The sequence below is a fragment of the Kogia breviceps genome, chromosome 7, assembly GCF_026419965.1.
Source record: "Kogia breviceps isolate mKogBre1 chromosome 7, mKogBre1 haplotype 1, whole genome shotgun sequence".
Classification (NCBI taxonomy): domain Eukaryota; kingdom Metazoa; phylum Chordata; class Mammalia; order Artiodactyla; family Physeteridae; genus Kogia; species Kogia breviceps.
In genome coordinates this window covers 54694243-54707298 of record NC_081316.1, presented here as the reverse complement: position 1 = coordinate 54707298, position 13056 = coordinate 54694243, and the positions used below count along the sequence as shown (strand labels likewise).

Sequence of the window (13056 nt, the reverse complement as noted above, 5' to 3'; positions counted from 1 at the left end):
TGACTGGAATTGTCTGGAACCTGCCCCCACCACTCCGTACATTACTACTTCCTTCCGTTTCCTCAGAAGATCCCTCCATGCAGGTCCCATCCGCACCAAGCAATATTTAAAACAATAGCCTTTCCCCAGGACTGCTTGACCTGCTTGAAATTCATCCCTGCTACATCCTTGGAGTATTTTTCTGTCTCTAATATATAATAAATCACTATAATAGTATTGCATGAATATTTTTTAAAAATATAGACTGCCTTGTCAAAAAAACAAAAGACTTTAGGCAATTTTGATATGTTTAGGTGGTGAAAAGATCTAACTTCATAGACATTTTTACTGTAGGAACTGACCTTATAATTTATTACCATGGGTAGCAGTACTGACTCTTACTGTGTGCCAGGCACCAAGCTAGTGACCTGGAGATTAAGACCTCATCAGTCCCTGCCTGCCTTCAGAGCATTCATCATGTAGTGCAGAGGGGAGATGTGACTAGAAACTCTCCCTGTAACACGGTAGATACCTGATAATGCTTTGCATTTCTTGCTATTGAAGAGTAAGGTGGAGTCCTTGCAGTCAGGTTAGCCTGACAGGGAAAGCTTTTGGAAAAGATGAGGCCTAAGCTGAGTTTTTAAGGAGAAATAGGAAATAGCTAAGTGAAGAGTGACAAGGGGGGTCATGGCAATAGATGTCAAGGCCCTGTGCTTGGACGTCCCCAGCGGTCCAGTGGTTAAGACGCCGTGCTTCCACTGCAGAGGGCCTGGGTTCGATCCCTGGTTGGGGAACTAAGATTCCCGCATGCTGTGAAGCCAGAATAAAAAAAAAAAAAAAAAAAAAAAAAAAGCCCTGTGCTCCTGTCTATTGATGCTAAGATGGAGACATGGTTATGTGAGTTAGGTTATAAAACCTAATTTTAAAAAATCATTCAACCATTTTAAGAATCAAATTTTATTAGTCTTTCATTAAAACAGTTGATTTCATACAATAAAGAATGCAGTCTTTTTTTTTTTCAGCAAGTCTTCCTACTTTGATATCTTTTTCACTGATCTTAACTGCTAATATTGTTTTAGCTCAAACTTGTTATGAGGCCAGACTCAAATTAGAATGTCTTTTTCTAAATCAATTTGAATTACTATCATCAAGCTTTGTCGTTTCTGGAACCACGGCGCTGCCAGACCAGCTTAATGTATCAAAGGATTCCCAATTTCAGTGGCTTTTAATGTTTTGGATGGTCACGGACTTTTTTGAGAATCTGATGGAAAATATGGACTCTTTCCTTAAAATATGCACATTTTCATATACAATATTTTGCATGTAATTAGAGTTTTCCTAGATCACCTGGACCACAGGTTAAGAACTCCTGCTCTAGATGGCTTTCCTTCAATGTTATAACAAGCTCAAGTTATCAAACGTGAGCAAAGTGAAGGACTTTGCTTTTGAAAATGCCCTTTCAGTTCTAGAGAACTATGTCCACTTTTGCCTTCCTTTTTGATTCTTCATAAAAATAGTGAGATGAGAATTGGAATGGCTGTTAGAAAGCACATACTCCAGTAGTTTTCAAAACTTTTCGAGTAAGACTCAGTAAAGGAAATACATTTCATACTGAAACACAGAACCTATGCCCACACGTGTAATTGAGACAAAAGTTTTACAGGATTATATTTACCCATCTGCAATGCATTTTGATAATTTCTATTTTATTTCATAAAAAAATTTCTGATTCGACTGAACAAAATTGATTTAACAATCTACTAGGGTAAATAGATAATTTTCAGTTTCATAAACACAGTTTTAACCTAATTCTTCCCTCTCAACAGTACTTCATAGTTTGCTGGAATTCATTAGTGGTTAAGATAGTATTATAATGGTATTCGACCAGGATATTGAGGGTTAGGTCCAATCTTGTCATAACCAGACCGTATTGTTCTGAGGTCCCCCAAGAAACTAAGGTATCTATTTGCCCCACCTTGTTAAAATCTGCTGGAGAATGTTGATCTTTAATTAATTAAGTAAGTATGTATTTAGAGCAAGCAAAATCTTGACGTTCAGGATGCAAGTGCTATCTATCTCACCTTCTGTGGGTAGCAGTTGTGATGTCAGTTCAATTCTCAAAGTCTGTGTTTCTTTGGATCTATTTTTCACATGTGCCGCTTGGGAGTAAACCTGAGACTTGTACTGATTCGTACACAGAATTAGGGGATCTCTTCCTCCAGCTTTCTCCTCTCTGGAATTCCTTTCACATTCTCCAGTCTCTTATTCCCAGTCGTCTGGCTTTAAAGCCAGAGTTTTTCTTGGAGTTTTAGCTCCCTTCACTCTCTCAAAGGGGAGCTAGTGGATGACAAGACAGAAGCAAATAACAGAGATTCCTCCCACACTCTTCTGACCAGGGGGTCCCTTTCCCCCGCTTCCTCTGGCCAGGAAGACAGGACCTCCCAGGGTCTTAGGGGCTTGAATGCCACCACCACTGCTATTCCTGCTGCCACTGTGCAGCTTTGTGACTGCAGTTGGTCTTGGGGCATACCAGGGAGGGGGATAAAAGGGCTTTCCCTCTATACTCTAGCTCATACGGAACCCTTTTCCTGCTTCTCTGGCTAAAAAGAGGGGGTTTCTCTTGAGTTTAGGCTTCCTGTGTCGTTCTGGATCTTAGATTGCCCAGAGGTCAAACCAGAAGAGGAACAAACTCACCAGTAAATTTGTCACTATCCAGTCATCCTTCAGGTTTTGATTTACTTACACAATCCCCCTGCTAGTGTTTCCTTTTCAGAGTCCTCAGGTAGTTGCTTTTTATAATCTGTTCAGTTACCTCAGTTGAAGAGAAATGCTGTAGTGCCCTTACTCCATCTTGGCCAGCACCAGAAGCATTTTATTTTGGTTTTGAGTCTTTATTTTTCTTCCTTTCCCCTTTCCCCCAAATCAGGTGGTACCTCAGTCCTTTCATTTACGTTTTATTAGTTAGTGTAGCACTTTAACATAGCAAATACTAGTAGCTTAATGAAAACAGAAGTGCATTTTTCTCTCAAGAAACAGTCTAGAAGTACATAGACCCAGACAGTAGGGTGGCTCTACTAGCTTCTCCTGTGGTTTCCACCACTGGGTCAAGGCAACTGCTCCAGGTATCGTCTCCTAACTAGCAAGTAGGAAGAAAAGGGCAGGAGAGCCAAGTGTGCTTTTTTTTTTTTTTTTTTTTTTTTTTTTTTTTTAAGTAGTATAACCTGGAAGTGGTACCATTATTTCTGTCCACGTCCCATTGGCCAAAATTTAATCACATGGCCACACCATGCTACAAGGGAGCTTGGGGAATGAAGTCTCTAGCTTGGTGGCCGTGTGTGTAGTGAAATACTCAGGGAATGCTGGTACTAAATATGAGGGAAATGGATAGTAGTAGACAGCTGCCAGTCTGCCATATCCTAAAATTTGGGGGGTAAGAATCTACAAAATATCTAACAATGCTAGCTAAGATATTTTTAAAAACCTTTAAAAAATGTAAAGCTGCAAAAAAAGTCTCTAGAGGCAAACACAAAGTGGGAATTCAGAGAAGCAAGCATCAGCCAATTACCTATGATCTAAGCCTTTTAAATTAATGCTAGAGATAAATTTTTATTTTTGAAATAATTTCAAACTTACAGGGAAGATAAAAGAATGGTAAAAATATCACCCACCCCCATCCCCAGAACTAAGTAAGAGCAAGTTGCTGACATTTGCCCTATCACTTCTGAATACTTTAGAGCATAATGCCTTACAAATAAGGATGTTCTCCCATAAAACCATAATATAACCACCCAAATCAGAAAATTAACACTCATTTACCATACAATCCAAAAACCCAATTAAAAATTTGCCAGTTGTCCCAGTAATGTCCTTTTAAGCAAAAAGATCCAATCTATGATCATGTGTAACATTTAGCTGATATGTATTTTTTTTTTTCAGGAATATCACAATGTGATGCTAGGTTCCTTGTGCTCCATTATATCAGGTGGTCCCCAGTTCAGTCTGTCCCATTACTGGTCACGTTAAATTTGATCATTTGATTAAGTGATGCTTGCCAGGTTTACCACTATCAAGTTGTTTTTTTCTTTTGTAACTAATTGGCATTTCATGGTAGGTATTTTGAAAGTAATATCCCATTCCTCATCGAGTTTCATCCACTAGTTTTAGCATCTATTGATGTTTCTTTGCTAAATGCATAATTATGATGATGATTGCTAAATACAGACTTTTCTAATTCCACCATTACTGCTACTTTATTAGCTGGCATTCTACTATAAGGCAGTGTTTGCTTCTCCCTATTTATTTATTTATAGCAGTATAGACTTAAGGATTTTAATTGTATTCAATGACTAATAATCCAGTCCTATCATTGATATAAAAATCATGATCAGTGGGAGCTCTTTAAGCTGGCTTCTATGTTTTTTGTTTTAAATAATTTAAAAAAAAACTTAGAATGGTTTTAGAGAGTTCCTTGTACACTCCTCACCCAGTTTCCCCCACTGTTAACATCTGTTTCTATGATACATCTTTCATAACTAAGGAATCAACCATATTTACCATTAATTAAACTTCACACTTTATTCAGATTTCACTTGTTTTACCCTAATGTCCTTTTGCTGTTCCAAGATCCCATCTAGGATACCGTATGTCATTTAGTTGTCAGGTTTCTTTAGCCTCCTCTGGTCTGTGCTCTTTTTGGTCTATGTCCTTTTGTCATATTCCTATCGTTTTTTGGACATTTCAATAACTTTGCCATATTAAGATGTTCCAGGCTACTCATTTTTTTCTGCCCTATCTCTAGAATCAGCCATTTCCCCAAGGAGACTTTTTTTTTAAACATTTTTATTGGAGTATGATTGCTTTACAATGGTGTATTAGTTTCTGCTTTATAACAAAGTGAATCAGTTTTACATATACATATATCCCCATATTTCTTCCCTCTTGTGCCCAAGGAGACTTTTTTAATGGAGAATGGTATTAACAAACCATGATCTGAGTGCTATTGTTCTCATCATTGCTATTGGGTTGTCATTGCTTCAGACCCTCTCTGCTCTCTGTAGATAAAGCTGAGGCATTCAAACACACACACACACACTCATACTCATCTATATTTCTATATTTCTATATTGAAATGATGACTTCACAGAGATACAACCAATTCCAACTCAAAATCCTACAACTAATTGTACTTTTTTTCCCTTTCCATATTTGTAACTCCTGTCCGACAGTGAGATGCCTGATTCCCATTTTTCTCAGTGTATTACTGGATAAACTCTTATGTAATCTTACTGGATAAACCCTTATGTAATCTCTGATCGCCACTGCTGTCCCCCTATGTACATGTCCTCTGCACCCTACCGTGGGCTCTGACAGCTGGTACTAGGCTGCAACTACCCCCCTGCCCCCTTTCTTGAATGTCCTCCTCACCCTCTCCCCCGACTCCGGTATCTTCTGTGTCTGCACCTAATGCACAGACAACTACCTTGCTCCCCTCCATGTAGTGGACTGAGCTATTAAAGAAGAAATGAAGGATGGAAAAAAGAATAGCAAAGAAGGAAGGAAGAGGAAAGAAGGAAGAAATAGGGCTTAATGGTTATGGGCCAAGTATAGGCCAGGAAACAAAGCCTAGACATTTTAGAAAATTCAAAAGCTGTTAGAAAGGAAACCTGAAGACAAGAAATATCTTCAAAGGGCTGAGAAAATGTCAATGTAGAATTGTGTACTCTGTGGAACTATTAGAAATGAAAGCAAAATAAAAGAATTTTAGAAAAAAAGTTTATTAAAAAAAAAGTCTACCAACAATAAAATGTATTTTTCAATAGTGAGAGAATGCATATTTTCAAGATTATATAAAACATCAAAGTTGATCATATAATAGGAACTAAAGGAACCTCCAAAAGATGCTCTTAGATAAGGGAGAATAATCTTAGAAGAAAGAGTTGAGATGCAAGAAGAAATAGTGAGCAAAGAAATTGCTGACATATTGGGTAAATTTAAACAAACAGTGATTTTTATACACAATGTAATTTGTGGGGTTAAAAATACTTGACAACATTAATAGTTAAAGCATTTTGAGTTCCTACAAGAGGTGGGAAAAGATTTTTTTAAAAATTTACTTGGCTGCGTCGGGTCTTAGTTGCAGCATGCAGGATCTTTGTTGTGGCATGTGGGCTCTTCATTGCAGCATGCAGACTTCTCTCTAGTTGTGGCGAGCTGCCCTAGAGCACGCGGGCTCTCTAGTTCTGGTGTGCGGGCTCAGTAGTTGTGGCTGGTGGGACTCTCTAGTTGTGGCATATGGGCTCCAGAGTGCATGGGCTCAGTAGTTGTGGCACGTGGGACTCTAGTTCTGGTGCATGGGTTCCACAGCACGTGGGCTCAGTAGCTGCGGTGCATGGGCTCTAGAGTGCACAGGCTTAGTTGCCCCATGGTACGTGGGACCTTAGTTCCCCAACCAGGGATTGAACCCATGTCCTCTGTGTTGGGAGGTGGATTCTTAACCACTGGACCACCAGGGAAGTCCCAGGAAAAGATTTTGAATGTTTGAATTTTTCTAAGCCATTTAAGTACTGAAAGTATAGAAATAAGGTATATAATAAGAAATACATATTAGAGAGAGACTCTAGATCCAGAATTCCAGAATTCCAATCTCAGCCCTGCCAATTACTAGCCGTGTGACCTTGGGCAAATAACTTTTCTGTGCCCAGGGTTTAAAAGATTTTTTCATCAGAACAATGGAAGTAATAGTATCTAATTCATAGGGTTGTTGTATCAAATGAAATTATGTAAACCTATTTAGATTTAGATCAGTGTCTAAACTATAATAACTGCTAAGAAGTTTTAACCACAATTACAAATTTCCAAAACAGTGGAAGGAAAATATGGATTTAGGGGAGGAAAACTCTTAATCCAAAAGAAATCAAAAGATAAAAAAAAGAAATATAGACATAGGTCAAATAGCACAAAATATGAGCAAAAACAGGTGCAGAGATAGCAATAACATTGTAATATAAAAGACTAAGACAGGGCTTCCCTGGTGGCACAGGGGTTGAGAGTCCGCCTGCCGATGCAGGGCTGCAGGGCACACGGGTTCGTGCCCCGGTCCGGGAGGATCCCACATGCCGCAGAGCGGCTGGGCCCGTGAGCCATGGCCGCTGAGCCTGCGCGTCCGGAGCCTGTGCTCCGCGACGGGACAGGCCACAACAGTGAGTGGCCCCCGTACCGCAAAAAAAAAAAAAAAAGAATAAGACAATATAATGTAATAAAATAATGTAAATGGACGAAGTTCTTCAGTAAAGACAAAGTTGGTCAGACCGAACTGAAAAAACGCCTAGCAGTATGTCTAAAACATGAAGCCGGTGGAGAAAGACATAGCAGAGTCAATGAGCGGGATTCTTCCACTACCTTCCCTTTCCCGCCCGTTTTGGCCCCCCTCCGTCTCTCTTCAGCCTCTTCCAGGCTTTGTCCCCCACCATTCCCATCCTCAAGTCCGTCTTCAGCCTCTTTCCTCCCCATCAGGAGGCGGGGAGGCGAGAAGGTTCAAGCTGCAGCCCTTCTCCCTATGCCAACCAGCTCACTCCCCGAGGCGGCCGTGGTGACGTCTGCGGGGGGCGGGCCCCACGCCCTCGCTGTCAGGTTCTTGGCCCGCCCCGCCGCGATTGGTGAAGAGGAGCGCACGTCACGCCGGCTATAAAAGGCAGGGCTTGCGACGCAAGAGAGCGTCGGCGCGCGCGGATTGGCTCTCCCGAGGCCGGCGCTGGGTAGAGCTGGGAGCCACGCCGCAGCCGCAGCTCTGCGACGATCAGTACAGCTCTCTCCTCAGCAGCTGACGCCACCGCCGCCTGTACCACGGAACCGGCTGTATGATTAGGCCACAGTGATGAGTAAGCTAACTCCTTCCTGTGGTGTTCTTGGTCACGCATTTATGGAGTTTCTGAAGGGCCCCGGAGAGTACTGCCAGGCACAGCACGACCTTTATGAGGACAAGTGAACTGTAGAAATTCGTTGCTACTCCACCAAGAAGCCCCCATAGGCACGGTCATCCTGGACACAGAAGTGTGGGATTGAAATCATCAGAGCATTTTACAGGAATTACGACCTGGATGGGGTAAACCTCGGTGCTCTTCCTTTCCATTGACCCAGTATTACTGAACTGAAGGATGGCGTCTTGTTAGGAGGTTCATTTCATTTCCTGTTACTCCCAATTGCATATCCAGAGCATTGAGAATTTCGAGTGGGGCATATTGGAGTAGACTTCTGTTTCTTTCCATCATTTCTACATTCAAAAATTTAATTTTTTTTTCCGTAACCGTATCGAGTTTTTTTTTTTTTTAAACTAAAATAACATGGCTCCGCTGAACCTCCCAGCCCCTGTGGAGGTCACATACAGGAACATGAGATTTCTTATTACACACAATCCAACCAGTGCAACCTTAAGCAAATTTATAGAGGACCTTAAGAAATATGGAGTTACCACAACAGTAAGAGTATGTGAAGCAACTTACGACACTGCTCTTGTGGAGAAGGAAGGTATCCAGGTTCTGGATTGGCCCTGGCACTAATTGAAGGTGGAATGAAAAATGAAGATGCAGTACAGTTTATAAGACAAAAGCGGCGTGGAGCTTTTAACAGCAAGCAACTTTTGTATTTAGAGAAATACCTTTCTAAAATGCGGCTGCGCTTCAGAGACTCTAGTGGTCATAGAAACAACTGTTTGCATTCAGTAAAACTTGGCTGCCTCATGCTGTTGCTTTGGAAGTCAAACTTGAGACAGGACTTAATTTATCATACATATTAGCCAACATAATAGGCTTAATGAATGACAAATCTAATGAAGCTTCCATAGGAATACTGAAAAGCCACAAGCTTGACAGAATTGCAGCCTCTCTGTTTGGCTTACTACTATCCCCATGCCAGAAACAATATATAAGAAATTGAGAGATTAGGTGCCAAAATACTCAGCACAATACTTGTATATTTTTAGTATCATACAGAATTAAAATCCTAGGAATTAGGAACAGCACTGTAAACCATATGTGGTTTATTCCTCCAGTCATCTCAAACATTGCAAGTAAGTCCTATATGTTTATTTGTCTGCTCCTTTATGTTTACCACCCCACACGTGTACCAGTATACATCAGGTTTGTGTAACAAGTGATTTTGTTGAATTCTTACCAAGACTTATGGTGATTATTTAATGTCTTTCTATAAATCTCAATTTTGTGCTGTTGTGAAAACCTCCAGTTTGAAAAAAATCACACATCTCTGGTTGAAAGTTCATGTAAAATACACATCATCCAGAAGCATATGTGTGTAATATCTTCAGACAAAAAAGCCTTACAGTTACTTTGTTTCCACTTGGGATGCAGTTTTAGAGGGGAGGGCCTGAAGACAGAATGGAAAGTGGCTACGGAATATTTTTAGGATTCCATACTAGAAATTCCATGTTCTCTTTGTCTTGTGTAGGATGTATAGAATAGGTCCTTTTATTTAGTAAACTTTAAAGGTAAAGATACTTTGTAGCAAAAACATTTCATAAATTTCTGAAGTTCTTATAATTCTTCGCCATACCTATTGGAAGTTACTATTATTTTTGTTTTAAGCGTGATATTTTTTTCTTTGTCTTTCCAACCGAAACAGAAGAGGATTTCTACTAATGAACTGGTCAGACATCTAATATTTTATATGATTTTGAACTGTGTAACTTAATAGTTGGATATTTGATACTTTGTTTATTATATAATTGATAAAATGGTGGTATGTATTTGTGTTAGTTCAACCATATATTCAAAGTGTCTGGGAATGTAGTTCTCTGAGAGAAATAATTTGTCAGTATTCACCATTCTCCAACTAGTACAAGAACTTAAACATCTAAATAATGAATTATAGGAGAGAGACAGAGACAAACTAAGCAAGATGGTATAGCTGTGTTAATATTAGTAAAAGTAGAAGCAAAGGCGTTACTAGAGATAAAGAAGATCATTACTTAAAGTTTCAATTCACCAGGAAGTTATAACAATTTTAAATTTTATGTATCAAATAACATTGGTTCAAAATCCATAAAGCAAATATGGAGAGAACTACAAGGAAAATTGACAAGTTTACCATAGTGATAAGTTTTACTATTTTTCTTCCAGAAACAGATCAAGTAGACAAAAATCAGTAAGGCTATAGATTTGAACAAAACAATTAACAAGTTTGATCCCATGAACATAAGAGGGCATTGCATCCAACAGTGAGAATCCATATTTTTTAAGAGTACATGAAATATTTTATTAAATTTGACTATATATTAGATTATAAATAATTTCATCAAAATTCTAAAATATTTGAATAACACAAGTAAGTTTTCTGACTACAATTCAATTAAGTTGGGAAGAAAAGTTAGTAGTATCATTTGGAATTTTGAAAATCTGTGTCTAGAGACTTGCACTTCTAGATAGGATGTAGTAGGTCATGGCAGCCCAACACCCTCCCTGCAACATCCAGAAAAATATGGATAAATTACAAAAATCATATGTTTAAAGACATATGGGAGCTGTGAAAGCAGCAAAGACTAGATGAATAGGAATTCCAGAGAGGAAGGAGCGCTCCTGAGGTGAGTGGCCATTTTGTTTGCTGGGGGTATTTACCGATTCTGGACATAGACTAAGGATCTGGCTTTGTTCTTGCAGAGGGTCTCTACTGAGGGAAAGAGAAACCCAGCAAGGCTTTAGATGGTCATGTGAGGCTAGTGCAACAGATTGGAAAATTGGCTAGTTTCATGTTGCAAGTTGATTTCCTCAGGAAACAGGTACTGAATCTGACATTTGCCTTTGGAAGCTTACTGGGGAGTCATCTCAACAACACTTGAGAGGGAGCAAGAGAACCAGGATGCTGCAGAAGTTGAATGGTGATACATACAGTTTCAACAGTGACCTTAGCCAATCTCCCAGGGAGCTCTGAAGCTGGGATGGCCATTTAGAGATGTCTGCAATTGTGGCAAGGCAGTTGGACCTTTGGACTCAAATCAACCAGTCATTGGATGCAGGCTGTCCCTGGGGATGAGGGCATAACCTTGGATGAAGCACCTTCCTTCAGTCAACTGCAACTCCCAGCGGGGGATGCAACTGTGAGCCTTCAGCTGATAATACTCCTGGCAGCTGGCCCTGAGTAAGTGTTTCAGACCTTTAGAGGGATCTGGGTGGTACAACCACAGCATCCACTATACTAAATGACACTTGCTGAGTTCTGGGACTATGTATGAGAGGCTGGGGAGTTAGAATGAAGACTTTTAAAAGACAGAGGGAAATTTCCCTTAACCTCATAGTGCTTAGGAGACAAAGCCCTGCTAGAAGAGGTTTTAATTCTCTCCAACACTTACTGTCTGTCTTTTTTATTACAGCGATTCTGGTGAGTGGGAAGTGTTATCCCATTGTAGTTTTAATTTTAATACAACTAATGTTGTTAAACATCTTTTAGTGTACATTCTCTCACATTATCTTTGTTAGTACTATGTCGATTCAAATATTTTGCCCATTTTTTCGGTTGGGTTTTTTTGTCATCCTACTGAGTTGTAAAAGTTCTTTACATATTCTGGATCCAATGCCTTTATCAGATATATAATTTGCAAATACTTTCTCCCAGTCTGTTACTTGTCATTTTTTTCCTTATTGCTGTATTTCAAAGTGCAAAAGTTAAAAAATTTGGTGAAGTACAATTTATCAATTTTTTCTTTTATTTCATGCTTTTGAATTGTATCTAAGAACTCTCCTCAATCATTCACAAAGATTTTTCTGCTATATTTTCTTCTAGAAATTGTATAGTTTTAGCTCTTACATTTAGATCTGTGGTCCATTTTGAGTTAATTTTTGTATATGGTGTGACGTAAATCTCTCTCTCTCTCTCTCTCTCTCTCTCTCTCTCTCTCTCTCTATATATATATATATATATATATATATATATATATATAGGCATGTGGATATCCAGTTGTCCCAGCATCATTTGTTCAAAAGACAATTCTTTCCTCCATTGAATTATCTTGGTAGTTGAGAGATCATTTTACATGAATATAAGGACTTATTTGTGAATTCTCAACTCTGTTCCATTGAACTATATGAGCACACTATCCTGATCATTGTAGCTTTATAGTAAGCTTTGAAATTGGATCATGTACTTCATTCTTTTTCAGAAATTTTGGCTATTCTAAGTCCCTTGCATTTCCATATAAGTTTTAGGATCATCCTGTCAATTTCTACAAAAAAAAAAAAAAAGAAGCCTGCAGGGATTTTGATAGGTATAGTGTTGAATTTATAGATAATTTGGAGAGAACTGCCGCCTTGACAATATTGAGTCTTCAATTCCATGAACATGGAACATTTCTCCATGTGTTTAAGTCTTTAGTTTCTATCATCAATGATTTGCAGTTTTCATTGTACAAGACTTGCACCTCTTGAATTGCTTGAGTATTTTTTCTTTTTGATGCTATTGTGAATAGAATGTTTTCTTAATTTTATTTCTAGATTGTTTGCTGCTAGTCTGTAGAAATACAGTCGATTTTTGTATATTGACCTTGCTTTCTGTGACCTTTCTAAACTCATTTGTTAGGAGAGAGAGAAAGAGAGATAGGGAGGGAGGGTGAGAGTGAGAGCAATGCAAGTGCTATTCTATTCTTTGGCATTTTCTGCTTACAGGATTATGTCATCTGTGAATAAAGGCAGTTTTACTCTTTTTCTCCCCCCCAGTCTGGATGCCTTTACTTTATTTTTCTTTCTTTATTGAACTGGCTAGACCCTCCATGTTGACCAGGAGTGGTGAAAACAACTTTCAGATCTTAGGGAGAAAGTATTTATTCTTTCACCATTAAGTGTGATGTTAGCTGTTGGTTCTTCATCAGGTTGAGGACATTCTCTTCTATTCTTAGTTTGTTGAAAGTTTTATCACAAATGGGTGTTGGGTATTTTAAAATGCTTTTTCCACATCCATTGACATGTTCCTGTGGTTTGTGTCCTTCATTCTAGTAATATCATGTACTACGTTGATCAATTTTTAAATGTTGAAACAACCTTGCATTCCTGGGATAAATTCCACTTGTTCATTGTGTTT

General features: G+C 39.0%; 1 protein-coding gene and 1 pseudogene across 4 annotated transcripts in view; both read left to right on the top strand.

Annotated features, from left to right (window-relative positions):
* Positions 1-13056, top strand: part of CCDC81 (coiled-coil domain containing 81) — a 113536-nt gene that overhangs the window by 58221 nt on the left and 42259 nt on the right. For 2 of the 4 annotated variants that reach the window (XM_067038317.1, XM_067038316.1), the window contains one exon: positions 9613-9701. The exons of 1 other annotated variant lie outside the window; for it this stretch is intronic. In XM_067038317.1, the coding sequence (XP_066894418.1) occupies positions 9613-9649 (37 nt within the window). In that variant the 3' untranslated portion in view covers positions 9650-9701. Of the gene's footprint in view, positions 1-9612; positions 9702-10794; positions 10907-13056 lie in introns of those variants that run through there. One more of the 4 variants, XM_067038314.1, reaches the window with a different exon arrangement.
* Positions 8268-8866, top strand: LOC131759432 (protein tyrosine phosphatase type IVA 1 pseudogene; annotated as a pseudogene).